Source organism: Pagrus pagrus (genome assembly GCF_965226575.1).
Source record: "Pagrus pagrus genome assembly, chromosome: 10".
Taxonomy (NCBI): Eukaryota; Metazoa; Chordata; class Actinopteri; order Spariformes; family Sparidae; genus Pagrus; species Pagrus pagrus.
In genome coordinates this window covers 23,480,425-23,502,883 of record NC_140194.1, presented here as the reverse complement: position 1 = coordinate 23,502,883, position 22,459 = coordinate 23,480,425, and the positions used below count along the sequence as shown (strand labels likewise).

Here is a 22,459-nt window from a genome sequence, read left to right as displayed (position 1 = left end):
CTTGACTTCCTGGCTGTGAAATTACCTGGATCCTCCGTGTTGTGCGGCCCATAGAGATTGCGCTCTAGAGAATTATGACACTGAAATGATTCATTTTGCAGCTGCTTCTTTCACAATGTAAGCAAATGTGAAAATGTTTTTCTGGGCCCCAGTGCATCATATGACAATGTAATGACACGGTTTAGCCACTATGAAAGGTGGCTTCAAAGCCTGGCACTCCTCCTGGGGGATTCCTCTTAATGTCACCACACTTGCACAACTCCTTTCTCTTTTCCCAGGCCACTCTCTCCGCCTCTTTCTTTTCTTCCAGTGTTCCTCTTCACCTGGCATGTATGGTAGTATAAGCCGTCGACGGGAGCGCTGGAATTGGTAGCTTACCCTGTCTGGCCATTGCCGGTAAACAGGAGGATCTGCTCTCTGTGCGTTCATGAGCAGACAGGACCGCCTCTTTGTGGAGTTCTCTGTCCTGACTGGACAAAGTGGGCAGGGATACCAGAAAAAATATTTTAAACAAATAACACCACGGCTGCATGCCTTCACCCACCCCAACACCAAGCTTCTTACTACACTATACACACACTTTACCTGACAAGTTGTAAAGTTAAAAGCAGTCCTCCTGTAAAAGACTAGTGAGTAAAAAAGTCTAAGTGTTCGGGGGAAATTACGTTTAACATCCCTGACAACCTCTGTAGTCTCATTTAACCACTTGTTAGCAACCCCCTCTTAAAGACACATAAATGCTAATAATTCAAACGTGGGTTATTTACTGAGGTACTTGATGTCGTAGAACAAAATGTGAAAATCTCTTAAGCTTGCGATTAATACAAACCTTATTTCAGACATCTAAAAACCCATTTAAAAAATCCATTGATGTCTAAACGAGGGAAGCAGAAGTGCAAAAATTACATGAGAGGATGAGTTGAAGGGGACTCGGCAATCTAATCAGCTTGATTAAAATAAATGCACTTCAATCTTGCATTATTTGTTTGGCCACTTGGGGGCAGCAGAACACAACACAATATTTACACATCATTGCTCTTGTTTTCAAGATCAAGATGGATTTATTGTCATCGTTTTACAACAGGGTTGTTTAATGACATGAAGTTTGTATATGTTATTCACACAAACAGAATTTATATTGATGGTAAATAAATACTAAGTTGTAAAAATAAAAATGTTTTCATAATGGAGTGTCGGGAGACAATTAACCTAGCTTAGCATAAAGACTGGAAGAAGGAGGAAACAACTAACTTAGCTCTTTCCAAAATTCAAAATATGCTTATCTACACCTCTAAAGCTCACTACTTAATGTATCCTGTTTCTTTAATCCGAGATCAAACACCTATTTCTTTGCTTCAAGTCTCCAGACATCAGTGTTATCCTCTATTCTAACTCATGGAAAGAAAGTGAATAAGCTTGTTTCCCAAAATGTTGAAAGACTCCTTTTAGAGCTCACTGAGTTTGATGTTATGGCAGATGTCATGCAGATAATAAGTGAGTTTGACTGACCCCTAGATTCCACCAGGAATGTCACGGCTGCGTTACGGCCGTGATATGGTCGCCAGAGCTGATCAGGGCCGTTCTAGTCAATGCTCATGTTTCCACCAGCTGCGCCACAGCACATCTCAGCAGTGTCCCAGAAGAGGCTCTCCGCTCTGCTCCATCGAGAATACATGGCTAAGTCTATTTTTGAATAAAACACCCTGCACCATTTGGGGATCATGTTTCACTTCACTCCATCGAACATTTAAGTACATTTACATTTAAGTACATAGCCTACTCATCCATGGTAGAAGCACAAAAGTCAGAGAATGTGACAAAAAAGGCAAAATCTCAGGAGGTCTACTGTGGGATATGCAGTCACATGGAGGACGGAGCAAAATAGTGCTGCACACGTAATGTCATAGATACTCGCCCGATGGAAACCAGAGTTGACAGTTGCAGTACCTCTACTACCACACCGGTGTCGCCACACAGCGTTATAATGGCGGCAGAATAATGACGAATAATGAATAATGAATAATGATGATGATAAGACTTCCCGATAAACCTCGCTTTCAGTGTTATTATTTATTTATTGGTATGTCTCTGCCATCGGGCACAAAATCTCCTGGAAGAATGAAGGCTGTCTGCCAATCCAGTCAGGCTGGCAGCCTGGCACCATTTCTCTCTGCTTTCATGTCTCAATTCTAGACTAGATAGATCAATTGCAACTCTGAGGAAAACGGAAATTATCTAGTTCACTTTCCAGCAGTGGAGCCAAAACAATACCACTTGGAAAGGGGGTGAAGGTTATTCACTCGGGATAATTTGTGCATCATTTTACATCGCTCCCTTTGGAAAATGCAACTTAAACAACATAAATTGGCCCTGGCCCAGAGCGGTACCAAATTGCACTGATATGCGTAGCAAACACACCCAGCTGAGCCACTCCACCTGCCGTTGGCAAGTTCACTATAGACCACAAAAATCCAAACTGGCACCCCAAACTTGTTTAATGACATTTGAATATTAATCAAAAAATATTACAGCCTAATACAAACCAGCAGAAGGACAGGTGCTCATGCTCCCTTTGGGTTCTGTCTGTGCATGTTCCTGTGTGAAGTCAAGGCAGCATGTTAATATTTAGTATTTTCAGTGCTACAATTCAAGGTTACCCCAGTTGAAGCGGAGGTGGATAGAGCGAAGAGGATTAAGATGATTCACCAAATTGGCACCACAATGCCCATAGATCCATTGTTGAACTTGACCTGTCACGTCTCTTCAGAGGTGGAGCAGTAATTTTCCAGATCCACCCTGCAAGCCGGTACAGTGCTGACACGCTGCTGGCAGCCGATTCCCTTTGGAGCAGTGTGTGAAAGTCAGCAGAGACATCCCCTCGCTAATGCTGCTTCTTACGCTTGTAAAAGTCACATTCACTAACAGTGGGAGCGCTGCTGTTTCATAGACTGTGTTAGCTCAGGTACATGACAGTGCATAAGAACAGCTCTTGTGTCGACGTGTGACGGAGAAAAGGACTGAGCGTGCGATGGCGTGTGACAGTGTTTAAGAGTGTAAACTCAGCAGAGCTGTCCTGCTCTATTTCCTCAGCTTCTCTTTTCACCCTATAGTAATCAATAGCGGCCTCTGGGCCCAGTTGGCAGAGCGACAATAGATAGATCAACATTACATTACAGACGAGGCCTGTCGCCAGCCTGCGGGAACTGTCGACCTAAACACACTTCATTCTCCTCTCTCTTTCTCTTTACTCACTCCCATCATCTGTCATTTTCTGTCCACCACTTTCCTGTATTCAAAGCAGAGAGAGCCTGCTATTTGCATCCCGCATGCATTTCATAGACGTCTCACTTTTCGCTGTGAAGCTGAGTTGTAAGGCATCTGTGGGAATGTGTGTAAATACGTTCCAGCCCAGTATAGGTGTTGTGTTTGTGTTGTCAGGCTGCCTGCTTCATTTGTATTAATATTTCAGCTCCACAGTGGGCTGCCCCTCTACACGCTGCATGCAGATGAATTATGTAACAGAGCAGAGCGAGGCACGGAAACAGCCATTTCCATTTCATCTCAATCTCGCAGCGTTTTCATCAGTTCGAGGTGTGTTTAAAGTGAAGGCTTGAGGGAGTGAAGCTGAAGGTAGAGAGTGAGAGAGAGTGGATGTGTTAATGAGGTGTGTGTGTTTAGGGAGGGCTCCTTTATCTGACTGCTTTACACAGATATCTCCCTGTTCACTGATCATCATTATCGCTGAAACTCTCTTTCTCCATGAAAACATCCATATTGATTGACTCTGGGACATATTCCTCAGCACACACACATATGCACCCCTACATGGCCGACAGTGGACTATCATTATACACAACCAGGTGTGGACCTTTGTTTGTGGTCATTTTGAAAAAACAAATATACAATGGAAAATGTGTTTTTAAGGTCTTTTTACATAATACTACTGCAACTGTGTGTGTTTTTTCAAAATTGTTTTGAGCAAACTGCCAAGAGGGGACCTCACTTAAGGATCGCCTTCAGCGATGTCTATCTAACAAAGAGGGGGCCTCTATATACTGCAGTTGAGCTGTCTGTACCTACACTTTCACCTGATGAGAGTTGGTTTGCTTAAAAGACTTTCTTTATCTATTTCAAAAGCTGATAATTTAACTTTGATGTCAGTATTTAAACATTTCTCTGTGATAGAAATACACGCACACACACACACGCATAAACGTGCACTGAGCCATGACAGAAAAGACCAGCATCCAAATGTCATCTGCAAGTTTTTATTTGACAGCAGCAACATTTGCATAAAAATAAACTGCTTTAAGTCAGTAAAGACATAATAGGTTCTGTTTAGGCGAGTTAGATTCTGACCTGAGAGCTGGATACAGTACTTTTGACTGAAGTGAGCATACAATATTTGTTAATCAGTCTAATAAATACAAACATGTGGAAGAAAAACCAGACAACAGAAGACATATTTGACAATAGCAAGCATGGTAGTGCAACTACTAATTGCAAATTAATTAATTTCATGTAAATGACACATTTATTGTGTATGGAGAAGCTACAGATTTTACATTTGACAATGATGCTTCAGTCAGAGTGGAATTCCCCTTTAAGACTACCATTAGCATCTTGACGTCGAGCCTGATGGCCCGAGAGGTGGACTGCTGATCTAGGACTTCCAGCTCTAATGAATGAGACGGTCAAGGGAACCTGGCAGGAGGTTCCAGACCAGCGCAGGGAAGATTGAAAACTGCAGGCCCAGTTTTCATTATTATAGCCCTCCCTGATATTACAGTGCTGTGGTCTCTCTTGGTGTACAAACAAAACTGATCCAAATGCAATCCACTGCAGAAAAACCTTCATACATCACTACTGCTTGACTGGATTAGCCTTTGACTCTTCGTATTTCTTTCAGATTATATTGGGATCATGATTCTTTAGTTTTCTATATATAAATTTATTTTTTTGGAAGCTGTTTCCTTTTCCAATGGAGATCCATCCATCCATTTGTCACGACTTTTTAATTAAAAAATAGATTTAATAGTTAAAATAAGTTATTTGTCTACTTCATAAAAAAATCAACTCCGATTAGATGTTTAACAAAATACCACTTTGTCTTGTAGCTAAAATAAATATTTCTTGTACATCTATAATAACAAGCGATGACAAAATAAAGAAAATGATGTGCCAGACGGTCCAACTGATCCTGTTTAATCACAAGAATTATTATTTATTCTCTCTGATGAGAAACTATAATTAGGTAGATTAACTACTAATTCTCTGCTGGACAGATAGTGAGCTGTTCCTTCTAGTGTTCCACCGACATGTCAAGGCCAATGCCTAAGTGCACAGTGTCCTCTAAATACATCTAAGACTAGCAGATGATATATTCATAGGTGGTGGTTGTATACATTGCCCTCGGTTAAGGCAAATAAGACAAATAACATGTATTGATGTAGCCTTGGTACATATAAATAAAGGCAGGTATCACTCTAATTTACAGATTGTCAGAAACAGGATTTAAATCTTAAAGGTGCACGATGTAGTTTTGGAAAAGACATTCAGAAACCCAGAATATAGTACATAGTGCACCTTTAGTGATAGAAAATCATGTAAAGATGAGGTAAGAAGGTTTTGCTGAGTCTTCGTCAGCAACAACAGGATGCTACTAACCATGACACAATAATATCAATATATCTGAAGGTTTCATGTGTCCATTAGTAGTCAGTAACATAAACTGATCATAAAATTGTCTTCTTTTCATTCAAATACACAGGCTCATCCATCGGACAGGTCCCAGTGTTTTTAATGCCCTAACAGGTAGCAAAGGGAAAATGTAAACAACCTTGCAGCACTAATGCAGGATAGAAATACACACCAGTAGGGGTTGTACTACAGTCACCGCTGTATTCCTATTACATTTATTGATCTACCTTGGATACACGAGAACATGGTTGTTTAAATAAGGGAACGCTATACTGTAATCATAAGTCATGGTCTTAGTCACCATAATATTCTGTGTTTGGATCAAACACACAACAAAATATGAGACACTCATTAGTTGTAATTTTAAAACAGAAATCGACTTTAACATAATTTCCAGATCTAATAATTTGTCAGCACCACTTATTGTTAAAAAGCAACTTACAACACCTCTTAAAAGTCTTGTTTTTGCTTTCCTTCCATGATTTAACTGGTCACTACACTGTGACATCACAGCTGGATGTGGCTACAGGTGTATACTTCTGACCACCCCAACTATGGAGGCTTGAACCTGCCAAACTAAGAAATAATTACAGATATAGATGGCACAATAAATAAATCAACACACCATTAAATGCACCAAAAATAACATTGGAAAAATAATACTTAATTTATAAAATGTGACATAAATGGATATGTATGCATTAATTTGGATTAATTTGTGCCTACATTTATTTTCAATTTCATTTTTGGAGCATTTAATTGCATATTTATTTATTTATTGAGCCATTTATATATTTCTTTATTCCTGATGTTAAGTTACTTTTCAAGTGGTCTGGCAATCCCCTGCTACTTATCATTTTGTGCCAAGAAGGTTACAGTGCTAATGCCGCGTTCCAGTTACATGGGAGACCACTTGCCCGAGTTGCTGTCTCGCGACATTTCACAGAGGCACGCCCCCTTTTGGTCGGAATATCCCCTGTCCAACTCGGTCCTCATGAGAGTACACCAAGTTGAGCGAGGATAGACAAACGACATGACAAACAAAGATGGCTGCGCTCATAATTGATGTATTTTCTTTGTATTTGTACCACATTGGTCGTTTTAATGTCGATTTTAAATGCTCTTATACACTTGATTACATTGCTGCTTTAATCCGGTCACCAATTTATGCATTGCACGGTCTTGCTGTGCCTGCAATACAATGTAAAGTGTTTTCGAGCTGGTTTGCTAAATAGGCTAATGTAGCTAACAATAACAAAACAATGACTAGCATGCTACTGCCCTGATGGCATCCATGTTCTTCCGACTTGTCGTGTAGCGATGACAAACGGGAACGCTAAAAGTGCGACAAGCCAGGAAATGACGTCACACTCTCGCGTAAGAGCAACTCGGGCGAGTTGTCTCCCATGTAACTGCAACGCGGCATAAGGAACAAACTGTCAAAATCAAAGCAAATACAGCCAATCCATGCCTTCAACTAAAACTTTTAGATTAATGGTTATATAACATGCATAATGGTTGGATATATGATAAGGACTGGATCCAGGCTAACACTTCCTGGTGTAAGTCTCGCGGTGACAGCACTAAATAACTAGACACATATATTCATCGAATGCTGTCAACAATTAGAGCTATTACAAGTCTCTCATTTTTTTTTTCTTTACTCTGCCCTCTACCTCAAAAACCTCACCCATACCCTGAGTTAACCACATGAGCCAATAACAATAACCTATCCACACCAACTGCTCACCACCTGCACATACGTTTTACCTTTTGTTCCCAGCTATGATTAGTCACCAATGAATACATTTTTTGTCAGCAGACTTCAGACGAAGGCAAAGGTGCTAGAGCTTGGCGATGAGGTTGCTGACGAACCTCTGGAGGTCCTGGGTTCGGCGCTCGGTGGTTTCTAGCACTTCCTTGTGGTTTGCCTTCTCCTTGCTGTCATAATCTGTCACAACCTTGTTGGTGATGAGGGACAGACCCAAGACGCGCAAGCCACAGTGACGAGCCACCACCACCTCTGGCACCGTACTCATACCTAGGTAGGGGAAAAATGTCTGTTTCAGGTGCACTGACACAACTTAATCACAAGTGTATATACTGTATATACTGTAAGACATTAAAGGGGCAAGCCTGTGATTTAGTATTGAGCTTTCACAAAATTGGGATGTTTGTAAGCAAGAAGAAGCAGGAGCAGAGGTGAAGATATTCCCATGTCGCAATTTAACAGCAACTTTTGCAGGCTCTTACCAGTCTGATAATTTCCTATTTCTTTAAACCTCCAAACTCAGACTGTAACACAGGCTTGCTCTTATAAATGTGTAGTCTTCAAGCCCAAAACAAAATCACCCCTAATGACATCATCAGGACTTATTGTCTCAAACATGACAGAGCTCCTCCAGAGTCACAGGAAGAAATTATTCAACTGCTTTCGAAGGCTGTTACCACTTTCATGAAAATGTTTTAATTGAACATTATGTGTAAAATCTGTGGTAGCCCCTTTAATATTCAAATTTACGAGATGATTATCATTTTGCTATAGGCAAGGCAGCTTTATTTATAAAGCATGTTTCATACACAATGGTTGATTCAAGGTGAATATTGAGATTGACAGTTGGCACCTGCATCATTTGATATTTTTCTGCAGAGTTTTATGTGTACTGTCCATTTGCAGCAAAGTTGGACAAAAATAATCTGGTCTTGGGGGGGGGGGGCAGATTCAAGACCGGGAGGAGATCCAGATGAAAACCTGGTCTGAATTGTTTCAAAACTGAGAAGGTGTAACAGATAATATCAAGCTATAAAAGCTCTTTCGGTCAAATGAAATTTTTTTTTTTACAAAAGGAGGTTATGCATGCATCGGGAGGAGTTCCAGATGAAATTAAAATCAAAATATGAAAAGCTCTTTTGGCTCGTAAGGCCCCTAATTTCAGCTCATTAGTTCCCACTCACTATCAAGTCGCATTAGGTGCCAGCCTTCAATATCAGATCATGAGATTAAAAATGACACCTGTGCGCCATCAGTCAAGCTTTATCCTGTACAGCACAGAAAATCAGTTGAAGTTATTGAGTTATTAAACAGCTGAATACATAACCTAAAACTATCTACACCTCTGTATTTTTAGCATACAGCTAACAGCTAGCCATTTATTTACATTTTGGCAAATCTGCATCATTCTATCGGCTACTTGCAGTTTCTATTCCAGGGGGGATGGATAGATCAAAGTGCATTGTAGTCATCTGAATAATGTATTCATATTCACTAAAACATCCCTGATAAGCATCTCCTGATGCAGATGCACAGTGGAGAGTCTTTTGCACATCAGTATCTCTTTAAGTGAGCATGAGATAGCTGTACTAACCCACAGCATCAGCCCCCAGCGTCTGCAGGACTCTGCACTCTGCAATGGTCTCGTATGTCGGCCCAGCCAGCATGCAGTAAACTCCTTCCTGCAGGAAGCTTTCGCAGCTCTGCTCCACTGCTGTTTGCTTGGCCAGAGCCCTCAAATCACGATCATAGGCATCCGACATACAAGGGAAGCGCACTCCAAACCTGGAGAGACATTAAAAAGAATGAATGGGTGATAGGAAAAGTCTATCAGACACAGATGTTACCAGTTTCATCGTCCTCCCTTGGTGCTTGTGCTGTACCTGTCATCGTTGTGCCCACACAGCGGGTTCTGCCCTGCAAAACCTGGCATGTTGATGTGATCCTTAATGAGCATGATGTCTCCCACATCGTAGCTGTCATTGAGTCCTCCCGCTGCGTTTGTCACAATCAGAGTTTCCACGCCCAGCAGGAAAAAGACTCGCACCGGGTATGTCACCTGGAGTGACAAACATGCTATGCTTCAGAGAAAAATACTGTCGTTCTGTTATTGCTTTGATTTACATCAGATTACAAAAGGGAGTTACAAGAGGGGGGTCACCTGGGAACAACAGAGGAGAAAACACATCACATGAGAAGACAATTGTCTATAAGGGCCGGCTTCTGCATACGCTGATGTCAACAGACTCTTGTATTGTTATTTCTGTGTCGGTCCTTGTTGAACTGTGCATGTGTCAACTGTCAACAGTTGTGCTTCTGTTCTAACCTTTATAGGGCAGCTGATGGCCCGTTAATGACTGTTGTTACTTCTCACTGCCGTCATATTTTGGAAATTGCTTTTTTCCATGTGACATCGCTCTGCAGCTTGAATTGCCGGTGAAAGTGTTTTGCTAGTTAGTGCAGAAATGTTTTCATGTACCATGGTTTCTTGATAAGGTCAGAGCTTTCATTTTGGAACATTGGCCTGTTTGAAATGAATGTTTTTGTATAAAATAGTGTACTGTACTATAAGTTGACTCGTGGCCTTGTTAGGGATGACATGTAAGCACAGCATAATTGTATGTAATAGCATGACTGTCAGTGGTGAAACTGAAGCAGGGAGCTGCTAATGATAAGTTGACTTCATTTAATTATTTGCCAAAAGGCTCTTTGGTGGCAATACATTTTTCCATGTGTTAAGCTAGTTTTCTTTTCGTTAAAGATTATTTATTTCACCTGAGGAGCTATGGTTGTGGCTGAGTCCCAGGGCCAGAACATGCTAACTCTATATGTGATTGGTGGTACAGACAGTAGATTTGTATCTACGTTTCCTGAGACAATCCAGGAATATTGAAGAATGGAAATAAAAGAGAAAGAAATCATGATTTGGGTTAAAATAACTTGGTTTCACACGGAACACGGTCCCTTTGTTCCACTCATCTACTGTATCAACTTCAACTTTCTCCCTATGCAGACTTAGTGTGTTCTTGGGTACCATGCTCTCAGTACCTGACATAATCCCACCTGAGAAGGAGGGAGAGATCTCACAGGAACAGACAGAACTTAAAAGAGAACACGAATATGAAAACAAGTGCAAGGCCACGGTAGTGGTGCAGTGAGGAGGTGGTGGTGGTTCAATTTTGAAAACATATAGTCCACATATCACAAGTCATAACAGGCCTCAATAAGCTTTACAAACTGCAGCATAACCAACAACCAAATAATGGAGGAAACCTCAGAAAGAGCATCGTAGGAGGGATCCCTCCCCAGGACTGACAGATATTAAAATAGATGTAATTTTGTACAGAAAAGATTCACAACAGAAAATCATAGTATATTACAATTACAAAATGCCATGTATAGCTAGTTTAGAGTGTCGGCATGCTAACGTTAGCTTATTAGCACTAACCACACAGTGCAGCTGAGGCTGATTGGTTTGTCATTAGTTATGCAGGCATTTTGTCATAAACCAAAGTATTGGATGGATTAAAAATTTTAGCTGTGAACTGACCAGCTGACCGTCAGACTGGCTTTGCCACCAGAGCCACACTATTGTGTAGTTAATAAAAACCGTTCTCATCTCATCTGACCTTCTGTTTAGTTTTGGATTTTCAAACAGGACCAAGTCCAGCACAACAATTATTTTTATTATATATGGTCAGATAAAAATTTACCTCACTTTTGTTGGGTGGAGTCAAATTTTTTTATGATCAGTACAGTTTATGGTGATCCAACTGGAGACATTTCATACAGTATATTGCTGCCCACAGGCTCACTGGATACAGGAGGGTCATAACGCATCTGGCTCTAAACTACTGTATGTATGAAAGTGGATTTTATGATTCAGTGGGGTTATATGGATCATTTTATGTGGAGATGGCACATCACAGCTGGTAATAAAATAAATAAAACCAGGAAGAGGCCAAAGGCCGGTCCCATACCGACACTATGACACACTGGGTGGTTTTCTTTCTGTCATCAGTATTCTGCAGCTGATCATTGACACATAGTAAATTTTTGAACTGAACTGTGGTCTGTCGTACTCTGGTCAAAATGCAACTGAAGCCACCAAGTTTACGGAACATGATTTAGTACTGATGAGATAATGTTTTCTCTGAAAAGGTATGTAAATCTATATGAAAGAAAGTCCAGTTTGAGCTGTTGACTTTAAAGTTGTTAAAGCTGTATGTTATAATACTGCATCTACATCTAATCACTCAGCCAATGTTATTAATGGAACTTAAAAATAAGTTAACTTAACTTTAAATAAGTTAAGTTTAAAAACAAAAGTCCCGTGTCCCGCAAAGAGCCTCCCTCCATGACCAGAATGACAATTAAGTTTTAAAGATTACGCCTAAACCTACAAAAGCTGTGAATGTTTTTCTCAAAGTCAATGACAAAGTCAAAGTTTAAACTGCCAGCTTGAGTTCAGTTATCCTGTATAGTGTATCATTTGCATCAGCAAGGTTTCAAAATGCAGAAGGAGTTTGGCTTGTGACAGAAATTGAGACAGATATCTGCTCACAAGGCAACTTAGAGTAACAAATGAATATGTCTGCATCTCTGCACCATCCAGTGTTCACATGGATATCATTCAAACTTCACTTGAATTAATATATTAATGTAATTCCAGCATAATGAATAGCAAAGAAGACAACAGACAAACAATGTAATATCAAGATGAAACACAATAATTTTACCCATGCCAGCGACATGGCTTTATAGATGGCAATGCTGGTTAGTCTTTTTTACATCTCTTTGGTCCAGACTGAAATGATCTCAGCAATTACTGGATGGATTGCCATGAAATTTGGCTTTCACTTTAGTGGAACCAGCAAATCAAAATTTTCACTTCACTTTAACATCTCAATATCTTCTAGATGGATTAGCACAGAACCTAGTCACATGGTGGTCATTTTCCTCCAACATCACACTCAGGGTGAGAATCTTGAATGCTGGGATAATATAATGCTGCTGTGCTACAGGTTACAAGTCATGTGAACATAGGGGACCTGACAAATTGTTATCTTTTTACAGCCTCTCAATTGACCAGCAACTGAAAAGATGATGGTTTGTGAAAAATTTGGAGGCACATTCGGCCATATTTCAAGGTAAAACAACATATTTGATAACTAGTTTGCTGAGTTAGCTGTTACCATTCAACTACTTCCTAGCTAACATTACCGTTTGGTTTGTGTGTATCACTTCCAGGTTTACACAAATGTCTCTAAGTTTTGAGTTGATACTTCTTAATTAGTTTACACCTTTCCAAATGGTATTGTAAAATAACAGTATCGTCATTTTTTGAATGCTTACATTTGCTGTTGTCTTATGGAAGTTAATTGGTTATCAAACCTGTTGTTTTACCTGGAAATATGGTCTGACATCCCTCCTACTCAAACTATGGAGCAACACGGAGCATGGAGCAAAACCGTAGCGGAGCCGTTCCACAACACACATGCAACCAGTGGATGTCAGGGGAAAATGGCCACTGTGTGAATATGGTCTAATGTACAGACATTCATAGTTTCCAGAAGATGAAGCGTGCCAACATTAGCAGCTAGTTGCATAAGTATAGTCTCACACAGGCAAAAGTCTTGTTTTTTTAATACATTAGTACATTATTAGTGATAACACTAATAAAAACATATCCTTTACGCTGTAGCTTACCGTGTGTATGTTGTAACCCTCGTAGAAGTGGAATCTCCCCTGCATGCAGACACACTCGCGGCCATGCAGCTTCCCGAACACCAGCTTACCAGCATGGCCTGGCACTGCACAGCACACACAAAGTATGAGCAGCTGCTAGCATGCTTATATAGTTTCCAAACACTTACAGTTAGTTTTGGATCGCAAGCAATTTATCAGAGAGATCTTACCAGTGCTGATGGGAAAACGTGGAATATCCTCATACTGGAACACAGCCTTGTCCTCCAGCAGGTCAGCCAAGCTGCCAAGGCCTGAACCACAGATGATGGCGACTTTAGGGCGCTGCTCTGTGTGGGCAAGCAGCCACTCTGCTGTCTGCTGATACTGGTCGTAAGTGTAACTGAAAGTAATGGGAAAAAAAGATTAATGTCAAATATCACTGAACCATAGCTCTGATAGAGATGAATCAGTTGCATATCTCTATGATAATTATCACCACAACTATCATCATCATTATCACAGGGGAGTAAACACCATAAATACTAATCAACTTCAGCCTCATATTTAGAATTAATAGTCATCGCTGGTAGAGGAGAGCAAGCGGAATAATAACTAAATCACAGCTAATGTGAATGAAACATAAAGCACTGTCATTTCTAACAATAACAGTAAGAAAGACAGCATGCATCATATGTGTGCTAAATATTTTTTGTGTGGGCAAAACAGGAACATAATGACTGCAGCATATGCACTGTCTTATTATTTTCATTATGCTCCCATTTTGGCTGTGAGTTTTATCAGTGCTATCCTGATGATACACACCTCTACGCATCTGTTAGGCCCAGTGACGTCTCTAATTTAACCACCCCGTAAAATTGCCTGGCCGAGATTAGTAACTGGATGTCTCAAAATTGTATTTAATTAAATCACAGTTAAACTGAAGTTCTGTTTTTTGCTCCGGACCAGGTCTCCACCAACATCCACCGACACCTTGGCTCACTGGTCACTCATAGAAAATCATCTACCAAAAACCCAGCTGCCATTGTTGTCACTTTACAGTACTCCTCTGCTAGGCCTCTCAGGTCCTGTAAATAAGGCCTATTAGTTGTACCTTGGTCAAGACTGAAAACACAAGGGGAGTGTGTGTTCGCTGTTCTGGGTCGGTGGAAGGTCAGGTCAGCTATCTCTTACAAACTTAATTAACAAACTGTCCTTGTTTTTTTTATCACTGAATACACAAACTGACCATAAAGGACAACACAGTTTCATACTGTTTTACTTTGTTTATATTTGGCAAACCCTGCCACCTTTCTAGCTTCAAACTGTAGTCTGGAGACCTTATTTTCCTCTGAGAACAGCTTGTTTATTCAGTTATTTGGGAAAATAAATATTTCTGATTTTGTATTATTACCTCATTAATATTGTTAATATTAAAAGTCTGAGTTTGAAACCTACATAGTGCCCCTTTCAGGCCTATCTCTTTTCTGAGTGGTATTCTGCTTGAGACTTGTAAACCATTTTGACTTGTGATGCTTCTAATTGTTTAATTTCATTGTGCTAATTAGTGTGAATGCTGACACAGCATTCACACTATTGTTCTTCTGGAATTTATTAAAGTTATTATAATTAGTGTGAATGCTTCAAAGCATTCACACTATTGTTCTTCTGGAATTTATTATTATTATTATTATTCCTGCTTCCGTACGTTTTTCAGCTCTCTTCAGCTCCTTCAAATTTTGAGCTACAGAAACCATTCAACTATCAAAATGTGCAGCTCATTAAGGACATTCTTGCTTGTATTTTTGGTATTTCTATCTTTTATACTTTTGGAAATATTCAGCTTTTTCTGCAAAATTTTCCCCATTCATCCTTATGGGGAATTTCTCAAATTTCGCCCTGCTACTACTTCAGCATACGTTCAGCTATAGAAACCGTTCAACTATCAAAATGTTCAGCTTTTTATGCTCTTTCAGCCTTATACTTTTCAGCTTTTTAGCTTTTCAACTTTTTCAAATATTCAGCTTTTTCAAAACTAAAACCAAATTTTTTTCCCATTCATCCTTATGGGGATTTTTTCAAATTTCATTCTGCTACTACTTCAGCATACATTCAGCTATAGAAACCGTTCAACTATCAAAATGTTCAGCTTTTTAAGCTCTTTCAGCCTTATACTTTTCAGCTTTTTAGCTTTTCAACTTTTTCAAATATTCAGCTTTTTCAAAAAAAAATTTAACATGGAAACAAATGGGAAAATCTTCAAATCCTCCTCAAAACTCATGGACTTTCAACCTCTTCTGCTCCCTCATACTTTGAGCTAGATACACCGTTCCAACTTTAAAATATTCACAAGACCTTGAACTATTAGGCATGTGTTTAGTTTTTGAAAATCTTTTACGGTTTTGAAATAATCACAGTTTTAGTGTGAAGGATTTTTAGCTCCTCTTCTGGGTTTATAATGGGTGTGTATTGCGTGAGCTAGAGTGCGGAACATCACCGCTAGAGTGGAGAGCAGCTGGAAAAACTTGTTAAAAAATTGTCTTCAGCTTGATTTGGGTCCCACAGCTTTTACTTCACATAGACAATATATACATAGAAATGTAGGAAATCTTGTTGGCTTTCATATGATCATCTTATTTCAGATGTGCGACTTAAACTTTTGGCTGTAGAAGCCCTAGAGTGACAAGCACTCCAGCAACTCCCCCATAAGCCGCAGTGTTAACTTTGAGCCTAAATCTCTGGAGTGGAGCAGACGGTACCGGTTTTGTCTCTCGCTCTTGTGCCCTCATTTTTCACTCTACAGAAATAAAAAACACATCACATGGTTCAGCAATGTCTCCTGTTACTCACTGTATACATATTTTGGCCATAACCATTACACTTTTTTCTAAACCTGCAGGTGTTTGGGAGGTGTTTTCCCATTCATTCTTATGGGGACATTTTCAACTTTGGTTCTGCTACTGCTCCAGCATCTGTGCAGCTACAGAAACTGTTTGGCTGTCAAACTGTTCAGCTTTTTAAGCTCTTTCAGCCTATTACTTTCAGCTTTTCAACCTTTTCAGCTTTTTCAAATATTCAGCTTTATGTTCAGCTATAGAAGCCATTCAACTATCAAAATCTTAAGCTTTTTAAGCTCTTTCAACCTTGTACTTTTCAGCTTTTCAACTTTTTAAGCTCTCAAATATTCAGCTTCATGTTCAGCTATAGAAACCGTTCAACTATCAAAATGTTCAGCTTCATGTTCAGCTAGAGAAACCGTTCAACTATCAAAATGTTCAGCTTTTTAAGCTCTTTCAGTCTATTACTTTTCAGCTTTTCAACTTTTTCAGCTCTCAAATATTCAGCTTCATGTTCAGCTATAGAAACCGTTCAACTATCAAAATGTTCAGCTTCATGTTCAGCTAGAGAAACCGTTCAACTATCAAAATGTTCAGCTTTTTAAGCTTTTTCAACCTTGTACTTTTCAGCCTTTCTGCCTTTTCAGCTTCTGAAAAAAATCAGCTTTTCCTGCAAATTCTTGACTATTCATTCTCATAGTTTTATGCATGTTTTGTGGATTAGGCAAGTGTTTTCCAGCACATTCAGCAGATTTTGCGAAATCACTTCAGCCGTCAGCATTCACACTGTATTTTCGCAGGAAATGCAATTTTTCTAGTTATTATTATTCCTGATTCCGTACGTTTTTTGGCTCGCTTCTCCTCCTACAAATTTTGAGCTACACAAACCATTCAACTATCAAAATGTGCAGCTCGTTAAGGACATGATGGCGTGTATTTTTCTTTTCTCTATATTTTATACTTTTGGAAATATTCAGCTTTTTCTGCAAAATTCTCCCTATTCATCCTTATGGGGAATTTCTCAAATTTCGCTCTGCTACTACTTCAGCATACTTTCAGCTATAGAAACCGTTCAACTATCAAAATGTTCAGCTATTTATGCTCTTTCAGCCTTGTGCTTTTCAGCTTTTTAGCTTTTCAACTTTTTCAAATATTCAGCTTTTTCAAAACTAAAACCAAAATTTTTTCCCATTCATCCTTATGGGGATTTTCTCACATTTCATTCTGCTACTGCTTCAGCATACGTTCAGCTATAGAAACCGTTCAACTATCAAAATGTTCAGCTTTTTAAGCTCTTTCAGCCTTGTACTTTTCAGCTTTTTAACTTTTCAACCTTTTCAAATATTCAGCTTTTTCAAAAAAAAATTTAATATGGAAGCAAATGGGAAAATCTTCAAATCCTCCTCAAAACTCATGGACTTTCAACCTCTTCTGCTCCCTCATACTTTGAGCTAGAGACACCATTCCAACTTTAAAATAGTCACAAGACCTTGAACTATTGAACTTGTTTTTCAAAATTTTAAAATCTTTTATGGTTTTGAAATTATCACAGTTTTAGTTTGAAGGAGTTTTAGCTCCTCTTCTGGGTTTATAATGGGTGTGTATTGCGTGAGCTAGAGTGGGTGACATCATCGCTAGAGTGCAGAGCAGCTGCAAAAACTTTAGAAAAAACTCTCTTCAGCTTGATTTGGGTCCCACAGCTTTTACTTCACATAGACAATATATACATAGAAATGTAGGAAATCTTGTTGGCTTTCATATGATCATCTTATTTCAGATGTGCGACTTAAACTTTTGGCTGTAGAAGCCCTCGAGCGACAAGCACTCCAGCAACTCCCCCATAAGGCGCAATGTTAATTTTGAGCCTAAATTTCTGGAGTGGAGCAGACGGTACCGGTTTTGTCTCTCGCTCTTGTGCCCTCATTTTTCACTCTACTGAAATAAAAAACACATCACATGGTTCAGCAATGTCTCCTGTTACTCACTGTATACATATTTTGGCCATAACCATTACACTTTTTCCTAAACCTGTAGCTGTTCGGGAGGTGTTTTCCCATTCATTCTTATGGGGACATTTTCAACTTTGGTTCTGCTACTGCTCCAGCATCTGTGCAGCTACAGAAACTGTTTGGCTGTCAAACTGTTCAGCTTTTCAACCTTTTCATCCTTTTCAAATATTCAGCTTTCTGCGTTTTCAGCTTTTTCAAGTATTCAGCTTCATGTTCAGCTAGAGAAACTGTTCAGCTATCAAAATGTTCAGCTTTTCTGCCTTTTCAGCTTTTGAAAAAATCAGCTTTTCCTGCAAATTCTTGACTATTCATTCTCATAGTTTTATGCATGTTTTGTGGATTAGGCAAGTGTTTTCCAGCACATTCAGCAGATTTTGCAAAATCACTTCAGCAATCAGCATTCACACTGTATTTTCGCAGGAAATACAATTTTTCTAGTTGTTTTAATTGAGCTATTTTTTTCTTGTTGAAATGCTTGTATCTTGTGTCTGTTATATAAATAAAATCATACGTTCCTTTCGAAACAAATATGCAATATACAGTACTGTACATGGAAGTGGTACGCAAGAGGGAGACACACAAAATGATATTTCATCAAGAAAACTCATGGAAGGTTTTGCTGAAAAAAGAAAACAATGAAAGCAATGGACACCTTCATGAATGCCAATTCTGCAGTAAAACTGGTTCAACTTGTTACTTAAATAACTTTAGGCAATAACTCAAACACTACCGAAAAGAAAAGTCAGTTTAGCTCAGCGTATATGTGTACATAAAGCCATGAGTCTACATAAGGTTAAACATTACCAGTCTAACTGGAATATCCAACTACCAGATGTCTTTGTCATAATGAGAACCAACTTTCTGAGACTCACACCAAGCTGTTGCTCAATGTCATGATAAAGGCATTCAAAATCCTGTAACAGCCGTGTTAAATACCTGCTTTAGTATCATCTGGAGGGGATAACGCCTGAGTAAAAGTACATGGAAAAGAACACTTTGTCAAAGTAACGAATCAATAATAAATTGTGCAACACAACTGTGGGTTTGACTTCCCTGATTACTATTCAGTGACACTGATTTGATTGGAAATGCCTCAAGGTATTACATTAGACAGCGTCTGAAACTGTCTGTAATTCTGGTCATAAATCTGATTGTAATGCCATAACCCTGTTAATGTTCCTCCAATGCCTCAAGCTTTGTTATTAAAACACAATGACACTTCAGGCTGCAGCCTTTACCAGACCAATCTGCAGCAGGACAGAGCCTGACAATTTCAAGCCCATTTTAGAGCTGCCATGTAAGATGACAGCTACATCAGACTAGCCTTAGGTGTTCAATCTTCCTACATTTCCCCCCTTGTTTCCTTATTTAATTCAAACTTAGAAAGGAGCTGGGAAATCTCTCATCACAGTAGGTATGTTGGTAACTGGGACGGGGTAAAGTAAGTGTGAAGAATGCTCCAACCAGCTATCTGAGTGGTGCCTGGGTGAATCATTAAAATCTTAACAAAAATAAAACAGAATTTTGGCTTTATTTCTGTTTTTGTCAAAAATCTGAGGAAGAGTGACCACAGTAAGTATTCCATGTATTAATGTAAAATACAGTCAACTGTGAAACAATTGTTTTATGGCTTTCATTACAGGCCTGTCAGTTGCAGAAGGTGCCCTTCACATAATACTGCAGGTGGTAATGGCAGCGTTACACACAAACACACTCGCACCCAGGCAGACAATAAGCTGACTGCTCTAACTTCTGCCATTCTGTTGGGAATGAGTGACAGCAATCAGGTCATAACTGAGGAATGGCTGTTTTTAATCAGTGATTTATAAACCCATGAAATTAAAACATGGAGACATCAGCAGGAAGTGTAACGTGTAAACTAGCCATATAAAAAACCTCTGTAATCAAAAACATGATTACATTTATGTGACTGGAAATGTGCTGTAATGGTTTATATGAGCATCAGTGAATTGCTCCTATAAAACAAGGATGGTAAAAGGGAAAACTCAACATTTGGTCTGAATGTTTGGTTCAAATGAGCCACAGTGCTTAAATTACCTAGAGACAACCAGACCATCCAAACTTACAGCTGACAACTGAAGTAAGAGTTCAAACAGTGTACATCCTGACAATGACTCAAACCTCCAACATAATCTTTCACTTTCACTTTCATTATAGAACAAATGTATGACGCTTCAAATCTACAATGTGTAGTCTACAATACAACCAATATCCATAATTAATAAATGGGAAATTTAAAGTTAATGAGGTTTAATTTTATTAAGTTGCAACTGATGTTTATAAACCTTTACAACTGCTTATTAAATGGTTTGTAAAGCATTTCATTGTTTGTTGACAGGGAAAAAACTATTAACTACAGTTTAATTACCACTACCTACCATCTTGTTATTTCTCTCCTGATGACAGCTGCTCCATGACTCACCTGTTGTTTAAAACTGTTTTCACAAATGCTTACTTGTTAGCTTTAGCTTCTATTATGTATTAGCAGCTTATGGAAACTGATTATATTATTTATTTTCCTTTTCTGTCTTTCTTTCTTTCTTTCTTTCTTTCGGGGACACACTGATGACATTCACTCCTGGAAGCTGCCCAGTACAACCACATTCTGATCTGTTGGCCAATGGGGTTAAGGGCCTTGCTCAAGGGCATCTCAGTGGTAGTAATGAGATGAGATTTAAACGAGATATGTTTTAAGTGTTATTTAAATATTTTGTTTCTGTAATGAAAACCTCTTGATTTCATTTGAAGAGTGAAACTTTTGTCACGTGATTATGAAAACGTATTAGTCGTTACTATAATACCTTATAACCAAAATTAAGAACATACAAAGCATTTCCCCAGATATCTTACTTAAGTACTTGTCCCTTTCGTTTGATTATTCATGTGTGGACCTGTAATGTACTAAGCATCTTTATTTATGTATTTATTCATTTTATATGGATGAAGCTTACTATTTCTGCTTTCTTCTTTCCATTAAGGGAATGATAAACCCTTCTTTAAACAATGTTTAATGATCATGCAAGTCACACACCTTTGAAAACACAGTGTGCGTTACGTAACACCTAAATAAGACATTTAACTGAGAGCCGGAGCTGTCCGTGGTGCTGCCAGAACTTTGTATCGAGGGGAGGGGGGTGGGGAGCGGGGCTGCCTTCGGGCTGCCTGCTACACGTTTTTGGCTGACACAACGCTGCACGTCCCTCAAACACAAGCGAGTCTGACCAGCCTGAGCTGTTGCTAAGCTCCGGGGCTGTCAGTGAACGACACATACAGGACCTGCCTGTTAAGTGAGCGGTACAGAGGCGTTATTAGCAACAGGAATTCAATGTGTTTGTGTAAAGAGAATACGGAATGAGTCAGTTCTGACACATACACCACCTGTAACATACGCGATTACGTCAGAGGTGTCATCCTGGGAGGAAGCCCCCACACACAGGCTACTAATCCTCAGAATAAAGCGTTTATGCTACTGTTGACTGGCTGCTCTGAACGACTCTCTAATAACACCGTCCAAACCAAGATGCGTCTTGAAAACTTCGCTGTTTACACTCGTTATGCTTTGATATCCTGTAATATGATTAGGCTACAGTGTAGCCTTGACAATTCATTTATCTCCGGTCCATCAACATCCAGCCTTATCGGTCTTACCTGCACTGACTGGAGGAGGGAGACGCCGCTTCCATATCTGATGGTGAGCGGGACCAATCTACTGATAAGACGCTGTTTCTGTCGAGTTTGAGTTGGCGGTGGTGAAGCGGCTGATGGAGAATCTGCTGCGACTGTCAGAGAAGCGGAGGTCATGCTGCGCGCCGACGTCACGGCGTAAAGGGCGAGGGGGCGGGGCTTACGCTGACCGCCGGTCCCTTTGAAATAGACTAAATCCAATTTTCTACCAGGCTGGGCAGCTCACTGATGCGTTCAGTGACAGAGACAAGGCTGGGAACGGAGGGAGAAACAATGAGAGGGCAACAGAGGGGAAGAGAAACAGAAAGTGGAGGAAAGTGATAAGTCTAGCAACAACTTTTTGATGAATATTATTAAAAACTAAAGACTTGATGCTATTGTAGTCACTGATATTGGTTAAACACCTCAAAGCCAGGAAACTATGCACAATAAGTGTGTGGACTTAACATGTAGGCTACAAATAGATTCTCTCCCTCTCGTGTCTCCAACACACACACACACACGCACACACACACACACACACACACACACACACACACAAACGCACACCAAAGAGCTGGCTCATGGAAAGAAGCGAATGAAAGTGATAGTTAGAGAAAGCATAAAAAAGTAACAATAGCTGTAAGTGAAACTGTATAACTCTCTAAAACATATATTTCACCACATTCTCTGGGAGCTTACGGGTCCCTGATAATGTATCAATCATAAAACGTGTCCCCCTCCACCCTCCCAAACCTTTTTTTGAATTGTTG

General features: G+C 39.5%; 1 protein-coding gene across 1 annotated transcript; it reads right to left on the bottom strand.

Moving 5' to 3' along the window:
* Positions 1 to 4,248: 4,248 nt before the first annotated feature.
* Positions 4,249 to 21,792, bottom strand: pnp6 (purine nucleoside phosphorylase 6). Its single transcript, XM_084363240.1, has 6 exons — positions 21,672 to 21,792; positions 13,390 to 13,559; positions 13,181 to 13,284; positions 9,355 to 9,530; positions 9,066 to 9,256; positions 4,249 to 7,741 (listed from the first exon to the last, which is right to left on the bottom strand). Exons 1-6 carry the CDS (start codon positions 21,704 to 21,706, stop codon positions 7,545 to 7,547), a joined length of 873 nt encoding a protein of 290 aa, XP_084219366.1. The 5' UTR covers positions 21,707 to 21,792; the 3' UTR covers positions 4,249 to 7,544.
* Between the last annotated feature and the right edge of the window lie 667 nt (positions 21,793 to 22,459).